Below are 16,656 nucleotides of genomic sequence, written 5' to 3' on the forward strand. Positions count from 1 at the left end.
GGAAAAAACATGATATCCGGATTTATAGAACGGGTTTCAATGAAGAGATTTTCTTTACGTTTATCGATACACATGCAGATTCTAAAGCATTCATTTAATACCACACACATTTTAATGTAATCCAGTAAATTGAGTGTGGCATCTTAAAAAGTCTGCAAACTTTATTACATTACATTATATTAAGCATTCCAAAAGCGTTGGATTTATTTCAGGTGAAACAAATGTGTGTAACTTCAGCTGTAGTCCACAAAACACCATAGTTCAGCATGTACTAACCACATCTCATGATGTACCTGCTTTAACAGAGACGTGAGGTTAAAAGGTGCACTTGGAAGGATTTCAATTAAATGTCCCGATAACCTTTAGAGTTTAACTTAAATGTACCTGAGGTGCATTTCAGTTTACAGAATTTTGAGAAGTTACATTTTTAAATAATATAAAAGACATGTCCCTATTGTACAAGGGGTGGCCTATTATCCTCCTAAGATTATCATTATGTAAAATAAGAAAAATGTCTGAATATATTTCCCCAAAGTTTTATTGTCAAAAAAAGTAGCCAATGGTAATTTGAAACATTTCATAAAGAACAATACATCTAATAAGATATTTCAGTGTCTGGATCATCATTTAACTAAGATTTAGGGTTAAATATGACAAGCTTCAAAAAAGTAAAACTCAGAACTGTCCAAAGTGTGTGGGATATTTCACAAAAAGCTTGAGAAATATCAATGTCTGTAAACTTAGTGAACGGATGATTAGCATTATTTAAATGTCCAAAGGCATTCTTCATTAGCCTTGTTTGAAATAATGTTAATGTAATACTATTTACTGTAGCCAGGTCTTTCTCCGATGTGTGCTTTTAAATTCAGACTCAAGAAAATGATCTCTCTGAGCAGTCCAGCATATACATTTGTAAACTTTTTCTTGAAAACCGGATGTTGCGTACGCTGCGCATTAACTGCAGCTTCTTCTAAATCGGTGACATTTCACCGGTGCACGTAGAGTCCATTAATTCACTTATAGCTTACAGCTGTGTGAACGAGTCGAGTCCCCACCATGGACGAAACGGGAGCGTGCATGGACTTAGAAAAAGTTGAAGAAAAGGTGAAATAATAACTAAAACATCATCAGTTTTACAGTCGCCTGGGTGATGTTCTAACCATAGACTGTATAGGTTCTAACGGGCTTACCTTAAACTTCAGAATAAGAGCGCAGTGACATTTTAAAGTCAGCTGAGTTTGAACTCTTCACGGTGCTGGACTCGTGTTTGAAGCTGCAACATGCTGAGGATGCCAGCAGTGGAACTGTAGCAAGGGGAAACGGTGAGTAGACATTTAAATATCCTTTGTTTGATAATTTGTGCGTTATTTGTGAGCCAAGAATAGTTTAATTTGGAAGAAAATGCAAAAAGGAAAAGATAAATTCCTAAAAAATACGAATTATTATGATACCAACTGTGTGTTTAATTGCACGGACACTTTGGTGTGTGTGTGTGTGTGTGTGTGTGTGTGTGTGTGTGTGTGTGTGTGTGTGTGTGTGTGTGTGTGTGTGTGTGTGTGTGTGTGTGTGTGTGTGTGTGTGTGTGTGTGTGTGTGTGTGTGTGTGTGTGTGTGTGAACGCGAAATACTTCTATTTACTGTACTTATCTTACAGCTAGTGGCATGCGACTAGTTCCCAACACATGTGGTTTGGGGCCTCATACGTTGAAATATGACCCAGGTAGTTTCATTTAAACTTTTGTTAGCAATCTAATATTGATAAATACTGTATGACAACGTATGGGACATTTTACTAACTGACTGGTTCTTTTACTTTTAGTACCTTGAGGGTTTTACTTCTAATTTGAATTGAGAACAAAATAAACGGGTGTTTAACAGGTCCTATGTTCAATATGCTTGAGAGTTACTAACTGCTGCTAGTTTTTGTATCTATTAATGTTTTGCATGCCCATTTACATCACCGAACCCTTAGATTTATCTGATTGTTGGACTACAACCGTTCAGCACAGACAGCAGAGCAGCCTGCAGAGAGGAGCTGAAGATGAACTCCAGGAGACCTCCTGATGGGGGGTACGGCTGGGTGGTGGTCATGTCTGCCTTTTTTATCATGGGCCTCACTGCTGCCGTTCTCAAGAACTTCGGCCTTTTCTTCCTCGACATCCAGAGTCACTTTCAAGTCATGACCAGCACTACCTCATGGGTCACCTCCACCACGATCGGCATGTTTCACCTAGGAGGTAAAGACATGGCTCTCAGTCTTTAGTTGTTTCTAAATCGAGATTGTTCTTATAGTAATGTTTTTAATTTCCTTCTCAGCTCCATTGGCCAGTGTGCTTACCCTACGTTTTTCTCAGAGGGTGGTCATCATACTAGGAGGTCTGCTGTCAGCCTCTGGAATGTTGCTGGCCTCTCTGGACCTCAGTCTGCCGTGGCTCTACCTCACCATGGGCGTCATGCAAGGTAACACACTCGAAGCATTTCCTCTCTTTTCACGTACTTTGTTTGGTCAGTTTTAGTCAGGGGAACATCAAACTTAAAGGTCCCCTATTATACTGTTTTTCATCCATATATTATAGGTCTCAGATTGTAGTGGAGAATTAGAGATAACTCAGTGTTGGCACTAGTTTTTTGTCTATCACTAGGTTCACCCAGGTGTGTCGGCCAGAACACCACTTAAGTCCAAAGGTCCAGAATAGAGGAAATGAGGAGCTAAGATGAGGCTTGACTTCTTTACTTATTTAGGCAGAGATACAGATATTTGTCCGTGTGTGGTTTTTCCTACAAGGGAAAATAAACAAAATACAATCAATATAACTTATTACATAATAATGCCAAACCCTATATAAATAATAATCTAGACGAGCTATAATACAACATGTCTCCCTTCTCTTATCATCATAAACACATTAATATATAATGTCAAACACTCTTTACCAGGCAACACAGAGATTCTAAGTTAAGCTACCGCTAATGAATAACGTTCCACTTCCGGTTGGTGGGAAGCGGCAGCCGATGCTCTTATTGTGAAACGCTACAGACATGCTACTTCCAGTAGCCGAGTAGCGGAGCAATAAATGAACTGTTAACACATAATATCTCACCTTTAACGCCACATAAACATTTATCCACATAAACTACATTACATTACATTGCATTTAGCTGACGTTTTTATCCAAAGCGACTTACAATAAGTGCGTTTGACCAACAAAGTACAAACTTGAAGAAAACAGAATCATATAAGTACATCAGGTTTCATAGAGCTAAAACATTTCAAGTGCTACTCAACTGGCTTTAGATAAGCCAGTCCTTTATTAGTATACAAGTGCTTTGTTAATAGTTCCATCGCTCGAAGTGGAGTCGAAAGAGATGAGATTTCAGTCTGCGCTGGAAGATGTGTAAGGTTTCTGCTGTCCTGATGTCAATGGGGAGCTCATTCCACCATTTTGGAGCCAGGATAGCAAACCCAGGTGTTTTTGCTGATGGGAACTTGAGTCCCCCTCGCAGTGAGGGTGCAGCGAGCTGTTTGGCTGATGCAGAGCGGAGTGCACGTGCTGGGGTGTACGGTTTAACCATGTCCTGGATGTAGGAAGGGCCAGATCCATTCGCAGCATGGTACGCAAGTACCATTGTCTTGAAGTGGATTCTAGCAGTTACCGGAAGCCAGTAAAGGGAGCGGAGGAGCGGCGTGGTGTGGGAGAATTTAGGAAGGTTGAGGACCCGACGAGCCGCTGCATTCTGGATGAGCTGCAGAGGTCGGATGGCATAATGGCACATGCAGGTAGACCAGCCAGGAGGGAGTTGCAGTAGTCTAGGCGTGAGATGACGAAAGCCTGGACCAGAACCTGCGTCGCTTTCTGGGTCAGCTGGGGACGTATTCTCCTGATGTTGTAAAGAGTGTATCTGCAGCAGCGGGTTGTAGCAGCCTATCTATTACATTAATAATAGATCTGTGCCACTCAACACGGTGTATACACCCCTAACTTTGAGACAGGAGTGCCGACTCACTTGACAAGTGACTTAATGAGCAGCCAAAATAAACATGCACGCAGCATGCACCGATCACATGAGCATGGAGACTCTGCATTAAGCCACATCGGCACAGAATTTATCACAATAATAATGAAGTGTAGAACAACATAACTGTAGTTACCTACTGTAACTCCAGCTTCTATGAGTATTGGCGTAGCCCTCTAAGGCTATCGCTATTGGGTAATCCCCCTGCGCCCCCGCGCAGCACTGAAACACTTGTAGTCCACACCCACCCGCAAGGTGGGCCCCACCCTCGGGCTCCCTTCCGGTATAAATAGGAAGGAGGCCCGGTAATCTGCTCCCATACAAAATAACTTTTATTCAGCTATTCGTGGAGCCAGTGGCGCCCAGCACTTAGAGGGCTACGCCAATACTCATAGAAGCTGGGGTTACAGTAGGTAACTTCAGTTCTATTTCGTATATGGCTTCTCCCTCTAAGGCTATTGGGTTAAGGGCGAAGCATGATGTAGTCTGCGCCCCACTGGGTCCGCCCGGTACTAGAAGCACAGACGAGCTCAATAACACCCCATGCCTGTTGTGCCATGCGTAATGGCGCATCACCGTCCCTGGAATATAGCATAACATGAATATTTTCCATGAGGGGACAAGGGCTGGGAACAATACATACCTGCCACTGTGAAAAGTAGAGACGAAGGTCATACTTTGCCCAGTGACAAAAAGAGGGGGAACAGCAGCTCTCTGCGTGCAGACAGGCAGGAGAGCGCACGGCTGGATCCCTGACGTCACTCACTCTGACAAGACACTCCGTACAAAATGTGTCAGAGAGGAATGGGAGACCTCCCTTAAATACAATTGAATACATGAACAGGGGGAAGACCAAGATGCAGCAGTGCAAATGTCTTCCACTGACATTCCTACGTGCAAAGCCGTGGAGGAGGACATTCCACTGGTGGAGTGCGCATTGATGTTCTCCGGGGGATCCACCCCATGAGGAGACATATGCCTGTGCCAGTGTGACAGCCGTTGTGCAGACAGAGGCTGCCCGATCGAGCGCTCTCTATAATGCACAAACAGGCGCTGAGAATGCGCGCAAGGCAGCCGTGCGCGCCACTAGCAGGACAGCGTGCGCACAGGACAGAGGAGATGAGACGCGGCTTCTTCCTCCGACCTGTGAGGAGGGGGAAAGAAGCCATCCAAGGTGATCACTCATGACTCTAAAGAGCTTGTGATGACCTTTGGCATAAAAGCCGGGTTAGGGCGTAAAACAGTTGAGCTGCCATCTCCTTGGATCCGGAGGCATGACGTAGCCACAGAGAGAGCAGACAAATCACTCACCCTTTTCGCTGATAGAGCCAAAGTAATACTACTTTGGCTGACAACAGTTTGAGGGGAACCTGCTCTAAAGAGAGAGAGAGAGAGAGAAAGGCTTCTCTGTGATGTGCCGTAATGGTGACGAGCCTCGCTGCCGCTGCCCATGAGGCAAAAGGGCTGCGAGGGAGTTTCCACACGCTACATTTCACTCCGTCTCTCATCATGAGGCGCGTACACGCCCAGGGGATGAGAGGTGTGTGCATGCTGTCGACACGAGGTGTTATCACGGTGCTCGTGGGTTATTATGACCGTGGGTAGGAGGCATATCTGGGACAGAGGAATACCGCGAGCTGTGCAGTTTATAAACAATAGGTTAAAAACAGCAGGCTTCTGCAGCGAATGAACCACCTCTGGAGTCCCCCTGTTGGAAGAGACCCAGGGGCGGACTGGCCATTGGGAATACCGGGAGTTTCCCCGGTGGGCCGGTGCTGTGTGTGTGGTCTGGAGGGCCAAAAAAAATAAATAAAAATAAATCTTTTTTATTTTGCCTAAATCCTACCGGCCCACATTTATAAGTATTCCGGCCCAGCCCTGGGCTGTTCTATCTATCAGTTTCAATTTCACACATCAGGCCCGTAGCAGCTGTCACTGCGCAGTGAACGATCAGGAGTGAGTGACTGAGAGGCCTGGCTGGCAGTTGCTTACAGATGGATAAACAAGCTCCAAAGCTTAAAGGCGTTTTTGTATAGTTTGTGTATACAGTATACAGTATTGTAGCGAGCCCTGGGTTCAGAGCGAGGGGCTTGCATAGGGGAGGGAGGGGGGGGGGGTTGGCAGGGAAACGGGGTTCAGGGGGAGGGGCTGTACGGCTGTACCCGTAGGAGAGAAAAGGGGGAAGTGACTTCTGACTCGGAGGTCGCGCGGCTGTGGAGAAGAACGTGTTGCCCACATTCTGTTACTGAGTTTAGGCTAGTTAGCTAGTTTATTGTTTTGGGTGCAGTCACTTTTGCCTCCACTTGCTGTTCAAATAAATGTTGAAAGAAAAAGTAAATTTGTTTACAGTTCTGTTTGATATGGGTGTTGAAGAAGAATTGGGAGGGATGAAACACTTTTTAATGGTCACACATGCAGAGCACACAGCACACACACAGTGAAATGTGTTCTCTGCTTTTAACCCATCCTAGTACCAGGAGTCTAATAGGAGCAGTGCGCAGCTATTGTACAGCGCCCGGGGAGCAATGGGAGTGAGGGGGGAAGGGGGAAGTCCGGTGCCTTGCTCAAGGGCACCACGGCAGGGCAGGAGGTGAACTGGGACCTCTCCAAGTAGAAGTCCACACTCCAAAAGTAGGTCTGGTCAGGGACTTGAACCAGCGACCCTATGGCTCACAGTCCAAGCCCCTACTAACTGCCATAGATTTAGTCCCTAAGTTTGCTCTCAAAGTGCACCAGATTGATGCATTTAACTTCAACATTTAAAAAAAAATCTTCCCGGGGGAGCTTGCCCCCGGGCCCCCATAGAGGAGGTGAGCTCCACCACCTGCCCACAACCCCTGTTAAATTGTCTCACCCACATTGAGGATGCTTCCTACGCCCATGTTTTTTTCCATTCGTCAAGTCAGGTAAATTGGGTCAAAATGTTATTGCATCAATGATCTGTTAACATTAAAATCACTAAATATATGCTGTAACTATTTAGCTCTAGGCAACTCAAGGGCTCAGGTAATGTGATTACTATATGAATAATTGAAAGAGGCGAACTGCAGGACGTATCCTCTGCTGATCAGCCTGCTCATCCATCTGTCCATCAAACACACAGGCTGCCACTCTGAGAAACACTCTGAGAGCGGGCGCACGTGCTCGAGATGTGTTTTTGGTCGTCATGGTGACGAGCCACGCCAGAGCCCCTGCGTCCACGTGCTCCTGGACGGGCCAATCGTCCTCGTCGGCCACAGCAGCTAGAGCGTCCGCTCTTCGCTTCCTGTCGGCTGATGGGAGACGGGCACAATGTGAGCAAGCGACCTGCTGGCTGAGAGCCGCGTCCGCGTGCTCTGGCCCCAGGCAGGATTCGCACATTGCGTGCTGGTCATTGCTCATATCCTGAGCCACATGAGGGACAATTTCGGACGCAGTTGTTGCGCATGATGTTTAATGGTTCCGTGCTTCAGTAACTGCAGTGGTTTGCTGAAGAAAAGAGGGAGCAGATTGTCGGGCCTCCTTCCTATTTATACCGGAAGGAAGCCCGAGGGTGGGGCCCACCTTGCGGGTGGGCGTGGATTACAAGTGTTTCAGTGCTGCACGGGGGCGCAGGGGGATTACCCAATAGCGATAGCCTTAGTGGGCGAAGCCATATACGAAATAGAACAGGCAGCACTGTGGACAAACACTTACGCACACAATACGAAGCTTAAGACGGCATAACTTTCCTGCAACTACTGACGCACATTACCCTCTGATGTGTGACGTCACCCAAAACACGTGGGTTAGCCCCTCCCCACTATGAAGGCACAACTTAACAGGTATCAACTCTGTATAATAATATATATATCTCAATAACTATAACTTTGGGGCCTTTTCTACAGCCGCCCCCAAATGTATATAATACATTTGCTCATCAATAAAGGCAACAAAGTCCTAAGGCTTGGATGTGATGGCAGGAGTAGAACTGTCCTCATCTTCTCCAGATGCAAGTGCTGGGAGGACCACCAGTCTGGCAACTGGTCGGGTGTAGACTCTCTCCTTGACCTTCACGTCGGCAGACCTTATATGTCCGTCGCTGCTTGGATGTGTGTTGACAACTGTCCCTATGGGCCATAGGGCTCTTGGAAGATGCGGATCAGCGACCTCGCCTCAGCAATGGTGTGGACGCTTTGTCGGCAGTTGTCTACATAAAAGCACTTCTCGACTGAGCTCCTCACCTCTTCCTCTGGCTGACTATGGTCGATGACGTGGTGCTGAAGGGCAAACTTAGCACAGCAGGGGCTACACGTCGTTCCAAAAGGTAACACTTGCCACTCGTACACCGCAGGAGGATCTTGACTGCTGTCTCGCCAAACAAATCTGAGCAGGTCTCGATCTTCTGGGAGGAGTCGAACCTGGTGGAACATGCCCTTGATATCTCCACTGATTGCATGCTCTCGGAAGCGTAGCAGGACTCCCAGGAGAGATGCTCCTAAGACTATCTGTTGTCCAGGCAACAGATAGTCATTGAGATTTTGCCCTCCATACTGAAATGAGCAGTTGAACACCCGTCTGTTCTTGCCATTATGGCTTACCATGTGGTGAGGAATGTACCACGACTCACGACCTTCCTCTACTGGTAGTTCAGGGTCACACTTGATGACAGAGCAGGCTCTGATCAGCTTTTCCATTTCCACTTTGTAGGCTTCAGCCTGCATAGGGTTCTTGGCCAATCTCCTTTCTATACTCCGTAGACTGTGCATGACGGCTTCTTTAGTAGCTTGAAGGAGTGGAATGTCTTTCCGGCGTAGCAGCGGGGTGGCATAACAGAGTATGTTAACCTGTACTCTGATGGTTTTGCTCTCCAGGATTTTTTAAATTTTTTAATGTATTATATTTATTGGGTTTTTCAACATAGAAAGAACATACAGTCATACATACATACATTGACACATGGAAAAATAACCCTTCCCTCCCCCCACCCTCAACATCGGACATTCAGGCAAACCTCACAGATTGAAATAAAACAGGAGTAAATACAATCAGATATAAGTAAAGGATGTGAAACAATAATACAAAAAATGTATATGAAAGAATAATTAGTTTCTATATTTAGATATAATTATTATCGTTATTATTATAAGCAGAATTGTTATTATTCCTTATCTACCAGTGTTTGATAGCGATATCCATCAATTTCACTCGTCAATTTCAGTTTGATCACTTTCAAGGAAGTGCATGAATGTGTCCCATATTTCCTTAAACTTATTTACTTTCTTTTTGATCACATAGGTTAATTTTTCCAAAGCGAGTCAGGAAGCCATTTCCCGCAGCCACAATGCAGGTGTAGGACAATCCATATTTTTCCACCTCAGTGCAATTACTCTCCTAGCCTGAAGTAGGCAAATATTAATCAAGGGCACTGCTTTACGGCTTGGTACAAATTGGTCAGGATATATACCTAATATACAGAGCTTTGTGTCGAGAGGAATCTGTATAGCAGTTACACGTGCAATCAGGTTAACTATATCTTTCCAGAATGATTGGATTTTTTGGCATTCCCACATACAGTGCAGCAGAGTACCAACATTATCGTCACATTTGGAACAGTTATCAGGAATGTTAGGATTATACAGATTCAGTTTAACAGGTGTAACATAGGTTCTGAACTGCCATTTATATTGTATCAGTTTCAGTGCAGTGTTTATAGTCTGGGTTTGTGCCTTTTTAAACAAGCATTTTCCCACTCAGTCTCTGTAATGTCTACTTTCAAATCATCTCTCCAAGCATTGAGTCTTGAGTGTGAGTTGTCCTTTGATTTGGACCGCAGCAGAACATAAATGACTGATGGTTGGCCTCGAGCATCCATATCATTTAGAGTGGCTCTCTCCACAACTGACAAGGGTGGCTCATCTAAGCATTTAGTCTGCGCTGATATGAAGCTCCTTAACTGCAGGAATTTAAAGAAGTGGCTTCTAGGGATGGCATATCTATGAACCAACTGATCAAAGGACATAAGTTTTCCTTCTGTATACAAGTCTTTTATTCTACTCAGACCCTTGGTAGCCCATTGTTTGAATCCCCCATCCGCTCTTCCGGGGACAAAGTTGTCATTACCCCATATTGGGGAGAACTGGGATAGTTTGGGAGCATCTCCTATATAGACATGTGCTTCATGCCAAACAGAAACAGTATTTTTAACAAATGGGTTTTTTGTCTGTTGTTTTTGTTTTTTAGCATGAGCACAATAGATATATGACTGGAGGGATAGGCCCGGTGCTGTTTTGCGTTCAATGTCTAGCAATGCTGGAGGGTCAGAGGAGGAGAAGTAAAACATGGCTGTGCGCAGCTGCGCTGCCCAATAATACAATTGTAGATTAGGTACTTGAAGTCCCCCTCTATCATAAGGCAGATGTAAAAGGGAGAGCCGTAGTCTTGCACGTCTGTTGTTCCATATGAATTTTGAGAAGAGCTGCCTGAGCTTACAAAAAACTGATTGTGAAAGAGGGAGAGGAATAGACTGAAACAGGTAAAGAAATTTTGGAAGAATAGACATTTTAAGAATATTAATACGGCCTAACATGGAGATGGGAATTGGCATCCATCTATTCAGAGATTCTGTTACTGATTGTATTATGGGGTCATAATTGGAGGGGACAATATTCTCAATTTCCGGGACGATTTTTATTCCTAGGTATATAAAACCCTCCCGAGTAGCTGAAAAGGGGGTGGGTATCCCTGGGTTTTGTCTCTCATTTTTATTTAAAAACAATATAGTGGATTTAGAATTATTGACCTTATATCCAGAGAATTCCCCAAATGAATTGATTAGGCTAACAAGTGTTGGGATAGATGTTCTCAACTTGGACAGAAAAATAATAATATCATCCGCAAATAAGGAAATCATATGCTCAGATTCACCTATCCTCACACCGAAATGCTCTGATGTTGCCGGATAGCCAAAGCTAGTGGTTCAATAGCAAACAGAAATAAAAGAGGGGATAGGGGGCATCCTTGTCTTGTGCCTCTGTGTAGACTAAACGGTTTGGATATCATGTTATTTGTTAATACCTCAGCAGTTGGATCTGAATACAGAAGTCTCAACCATTTGAGATATTTTCCACCCATCCCAAATCTCCTCAAGACTTCCATCAGGTATTTCCATTCAATCCTGTCAAAGGCTTTTTCAGCATCCAACGACAGGATTGCGGTGTCTTTAGCATCACTCCTTTCATGAAGTATATTAAGCACTGTGCGAATATTATGAAAAACTTGACGCCCTTGAACGAAGCCATTCTGGTCATTGGAGATTAAGGATGGTACATATGATTCTAGCCTTCTTGCCAAAGTTTTACACAGAATCTTTGTGTCACAACACATTAAGGATATGGGACGATAGGACCCCCTTTCTGTTGGTGGTTTACCAGGCTTTGGGACCAAGGTGATAATTGCAGACCGTAAAGATGGTGGCAGAGTACCCAACTCATATGCCTCTTCAAACATATCTAATAGAGGGGGGAGTAGTTTGTCTGGAAACAATGTATAAATCTCTATAGGGATCCCATCTGGTCCTGGTGTCTTCCCGCTTCTCATATTCCGCAAGGCTTCCGACATTTCCTTAAAAGTTAAATATGTATCCAATTCAGTCTTATCTTGCTCTGTCATAGTTGGGATTTCTAACTGATCTAGGAATTCAGATTGTAACTGAGTATTATCTGGGTATTCTGAACTATAAAGGGATTCGTAGAATATTCTAAAGGAGGAGTTTATTTCAGCTGGATCTACTGTATTGTTTCCGTTATCTAATTTGATTGAGTTTATAGCTCTATCCGATTGCATTTTCTTTATTCTCCATGCAAGAAGCTTGCCAGCTTTGTCACCTTGGTCATAGTAAGATTGCTTTAACCAAAGGAGGTTTGCTGCAATTTTACTAGCAGATAGCTCTTTATACTTAGCTCTCAACAGAAGGAGCTCTTTATGTTTCTCTGGTATATCATTTTGGTATAGGTCGAGTTCCAGAGTTTTAATTTGAGCCTCAAGGTTGGTTAACTCTTTATAGTGAGCTTTTGATTTAAAGCTTGTATAGCTAATCATCACGCCCCTAATGAAGGCTTTAAATGCTTCCCATCTTATGCCTGCACTAGTCTGATCTGTGTTCATACAAAAATAATTATCAATATTATTACCAAGAAATTCTACAAATGTTGGGTCTTGAAACCATTTGGTTTGGAGGCGCCACCTAGAAGGACACCAAACAAGCCTCGGTATATGGAGGGTTAATGAGATGGGTGCATGATCGCACAATACTATGCTGTCATAACTGCATTCATTCACATGTGATAATAAGGCCATGGAGATCAGAAAGTAGTCAATACGTGATGACTTCTTATAAGTACCTGAATAACATGAAAAATGTTTTTTTGTAGGATGTAGCTTTCTCCAGACTTCAATTAAATTAAGATCGTTTATGGATTGAAGCAGCACCTTTCTAGCTTGCGGATGAGAAACATCAATGCCTGAGGAGCGATCCTTCTCTGGGTCCAGCACACAGTTATAGTCTCCGCCTATTATATATTGTCCAGGAGTAGAGGATACAGTAAGAAATAAATTCCTAAAAAATGCATGATTATCCTCGTTAGGTCCGTAAACATTGACCAGTGTAATTTGAGTCTCTAATATCTTTCCTTGCAAAATAATGTATCTTCCTGCCGGGTCAATTATTTCATGGCTAAGTCTGAACGGGATTGATTTGGGGACCAAAATAATAACCAATCTGGCCTGTGAGCTAAATGGGGCTGCAAAGATTTGTCCAGGCCATCTTTTTTAACTTTAGTAATATCAGTTAAATGGGACTCTTGAATAAAAACGATCTGTGATTTTAGAAGTCTAATTCTGCCTAATACCTGTTTTAGCTTAACAAGCTTATTCAATCCTCTCACATTCCAGGATGTGATCTTTATGTCTGTTTTACCTGCCATTTAGTGTGGAGTCAATTGTATAGTGTAACACCACAGGGATATCTCTATTAGCTACTGCTCTTTTATCAAAATAGAGAAACAAAAAGGAAAAGAAAGTAATACCAACAACAGTAGAATCATTATACCATATATACAATAAGCAAGACACCATGAAAATCCCCCCTGAACTTCCCTAAAACCCCCTAGGTAACTAAAAACTTTGGTTACTCTACATGCTTGATCCTCATAGCGAGGAGCAGTGTAGCGCAGAGACGTGGAGACTCCCATACTTCCGTAGGCTCCAGCTTAAACATTTAGACCACTTGCCAATCTTTCAGAACAAGAGAGCAGAGGAATACAAATAAAATAGCCTCTTATTGGATAGAACCATGAACATTCTTTTTTTTGTTGTTGTAATTAATAATAATAATAATAATAATAATATATATATATACACATACATTCATACACAAGATCATCTGTAGTTAGAGAATTAACCGAACAACTATGATCCCGTCACAAACAGACAAACCTCGTTGTAGCAAGTCCATGGTGTCAAAGCCTCTGTTTAGCTAAACGTTCTAGTTTGTCACTGGCGTGGGCCTGGCGTCCTTCTGTAGCTTTTGGACAAACTTCTCTGCGTCGGGGACCGTGTTGAAGGAGTGTCGCTGTCCGTTGTGTGTTACTACCAAGATAGCCGGGTAGAACATCCCGTAGCGGAGCCCCATGGATTGTAGCTGCTTTTTCACTGCCTCGAAGAGTTTCTGTTGCCGGTGAGTCTCCGCTGAGTGGTCTGGATATAATCTGACGTTGTGATTCTCAAAACGCACTGTTCCTTGTCTCCGGGCTGCTCGCATGGCGTTTTCCTTGTCTCTGTAGTTAAGGAACCTCAAAATTACCGCTCTTGGTTTTGGGTCCTGGCCAGCAGCGATTAGACGTCCTATTCGGTGTGCTCTCTCAATAACGGGCGGTGTGGAAAAAGTGTCGGTGCCCAGGGCTCTAGGTAGCCATTGCTCCAAAAACGCACACACGTCTTGACCCTCAGCTTTTTCAGGCAAGCCGATGAGCCTCAGGTTTTTGCGGCGGTCCCTATTCTCATGGTCTTCCACCTTCATTTCCAATGTGGCGCATTTATCCTGTAGCTTTTTGATAGCGCTGTGCATGGAATTTAAGTCGTCCTCGGTCTTTCCAATTCTTTCTTCTGCTTCTGTGATCCTGTTAGCTTGGTGTTGCAGCTCACCCTTGAGTCCACCTATTCCCTCAAGCACATCGTCAAGTTTCTTTGAAAAGTCGCTTTGCATAGCATGTATGGCACCAAGGATTTCCAGCTTCTCGGCCATTGCCTCTGTGTTTTGGCTAGCGTTAGCTTGCAACGTTGACGTTTTCGATGCTGCAGGGGTCTGTGGACCTGTTTTCTGAGGTCTTCCTGGCATAATGTTGACAGGTAATCTATTGTTTAAGATAATGTGTATTTAAAGGGAGTTGTGGTCTTCTGAATAATTAATTCAATATATTAGCTTCGGAGCCAACAAATTAACTTTAATCTTTAATCCCTCTTTTGATCTCACCTCACGAGATCAATTTATACACAGCATTTGAAACATAACCACTGTCATTCTTTTCTACTGTGTCTGTCCCCCAACATTTATATAAATCCATCAGAAGCTGGGATTTATAGCACTTTAAACCTTTAGGAACAGTCCACCATAACAACTTCTTATGACAGTGGAGGGAGACCAAAATATGTAAAAATTCGTCCTTGTCGGCTGAGTCATCGTGCTCGTCCTCCTTCGACGCCTAAGCCAACAAGGGCATTTGGTACGAAGGGGAAGGGGCAGCTTTTCCCTAAAAAAATGGGTTATTAAAACAAAGTCTCTCCAAAAATGGGTTATTAAAACAAAGTCCTTCAAAAAATGGGTTATTAAAACAAAGTTCTTCAAAAAATAGGTTATTAAAACAAAGTCCTTCAAAAAATGGGTTATTAAAACAAAGTCCTTCAAAAAATGGGTTATCAAAACAAAGTTCCACACCGGCTATATCAACCTGTTTCAGCGGAAAGTGGAGTCCCCTGTGCCGTCTTGGCTTGCCGTGTCTTTGTCCCCCCAGCCCGCTGACGGCGGCTTCTGGGCTGCCTGCTAGAGAGATGTCTTCTGGATCCTCCTCCTCCGGCCCGCTGATGGCGGCTTCCGGGTCGATGCTGGAGAGATGTCCTCAGGATCCTGCTCCTCCAGTCCGCTGATGGCCGCTTCCGAGTCGACCTCCTTGACGATAACGAGGTCCGTCCTGATGTCGTCCAAGGTCCTAGCCAGACGAACTCCGCTGTGTCAGCCTTGTGCTCCTCGGGGTCCTCCTTTGGCGCCAGCAACCTGTGTGGAGAAATCTGATACCCACCCCTCAAGCCTACGCTCAGGGCTCCTGGGCCCCCAGGTGTTTGACCCACTACTGCGTAGGCCGCTTGGAGCCTGTTGGTGGGGTGTCTTAACACAACAGCCGTCTGTGAACAGGTTTTCTAGATTAATTGTAGACCTCCTATCTGCCAGTGCAGCTTCATAATCCTAATACTTGGCCTGTGTCAACAAAATAAACCCCACCATCTTTAGGTGAACTAAATAAAATCCTTGTAATATTTCTCAAATCTAAATATAATATGAACTGCTAATGTTTCTGGTAAAGAAACACACTAATGTTATGGATTCAAAAACAACTAAAACCATGATGCTGATAAAGTGAATAATTTCCTGGTGATACTGCTTCTACCTGCCAGTGCTTAGATATTATCAAGCTGAAACAATGAATACAGAAATCCAACATACTCTCATCAAATGTCTTTCTATTATGAATTTAAATTAAATGTACATCCCCATAATGACCTAAACCAGGGGTCTCAGACTCAATTTACCTGGGGGCCGCTGGACGTAGAGTCTGGGCAAGTCTGGGCCGCTTCAAGTATTCCGCAAAACATTTATTAAAAAATACAACATTAACAGTTCTTCAACATCTTCTTAACATGAACTGTTCTTCACAACATAACTATGTACAGTTGCTCTTTCTTGCCTACTCCTTGCTGGTAGAGACCTGGCAGCGCTTCCTCTTACACAGCTGAGCCACATTTGGTTTGAGGGAGGAAGCAGTTGAAACCCTCAGTATGGCTTGAAGATGTGCATCAGTAAGTCTGGACCTGTACTTTGACTTATTGAAGTTCATGGTAGAGAAGAGCTGTTCACACATATATGTGCTCCCAAAAAGGCACATGGTCCGCTTGAACATCCTGGAAATCTCAGGGAAGTAGGGGGGCAATTCTCTCATGAACTGTCCAAGCTTGTCTGCTTTCCCATTCACTTCCCTGAACTTGGCTTTGAGCTCAGAATTGCACTGCAGGTCGATGAGCTCCATTTGAAGCACGCCAGGGGCATTTTCCACATCAAAGGAGAAGGGGTCTGCAAACATTTGGAAAGTGGCTCTGTGTGTCTTGAAGTCTGCAAACCGCTGATCGAATTCCTCCTGTAGCTTCACAATGGCATCAATATACTTCTCACCACTGAATGCTGTGCAGAGGTTTTTCTGAGGGAGCTGGGCTTTCCATAACATCAGTTTTGTAGAGAATGCTCTGACATTGTCATGCTGCACTAACAAGCTGGCCCTGGCCCTGCAACTTCTTATTCAGAGCATTCAGCTCCTGCGTGATGTCAACAAGAAAAGCTAAGTCCATGAGCCATTTGGGA

The 16,656-nt window shown here is 44.0% G+C and overlaps 1 protein-coding gene across 1 annotated transcript in view; it reads left to right on the top strand.

Annotated features, from left to right (window-relative positions):
- Positions 1 to 967: 967 nt before the first annotated feature.
- LOC307042216 (monocarboxylate transporter 13) overlaps positions 968 to 16,656 on the top strand; it is a 31,874-nt gene continuing 16,185 nt past the window's right edge. The window contains exons 1-3 of the mRNA XM_079685987.1: positions 968 to 1,322; positions 1,972 to 2,236; positions 2,316 to 2,459. Of these exons, the coding sequence (XP_079542113.1) occupies positions 2,041 to 2,236; positions 2,316 to 2,459 (340 nt within the window). The 5' untranslated portion in view covers positions 968 to 1,322; positions 1,972 to 2,040. The remainder of the gene's footprint in view (positions 1,323 to 1,971; positions 2,237 to 2,315; positions 2,460 to 16,656) is intronic.

This window comes from Notothenia rossii, assembly GCF_949606895.1.
Source record: "Notothenia rossii genome assembly, chromosome: 6".
Classification (NCBI taxonomy): Eukaryota; Metazoa; Chordata; class Actinopteri; order Perciformes; family Nototheniidae; genus Notothenia; species Notothenia rossii.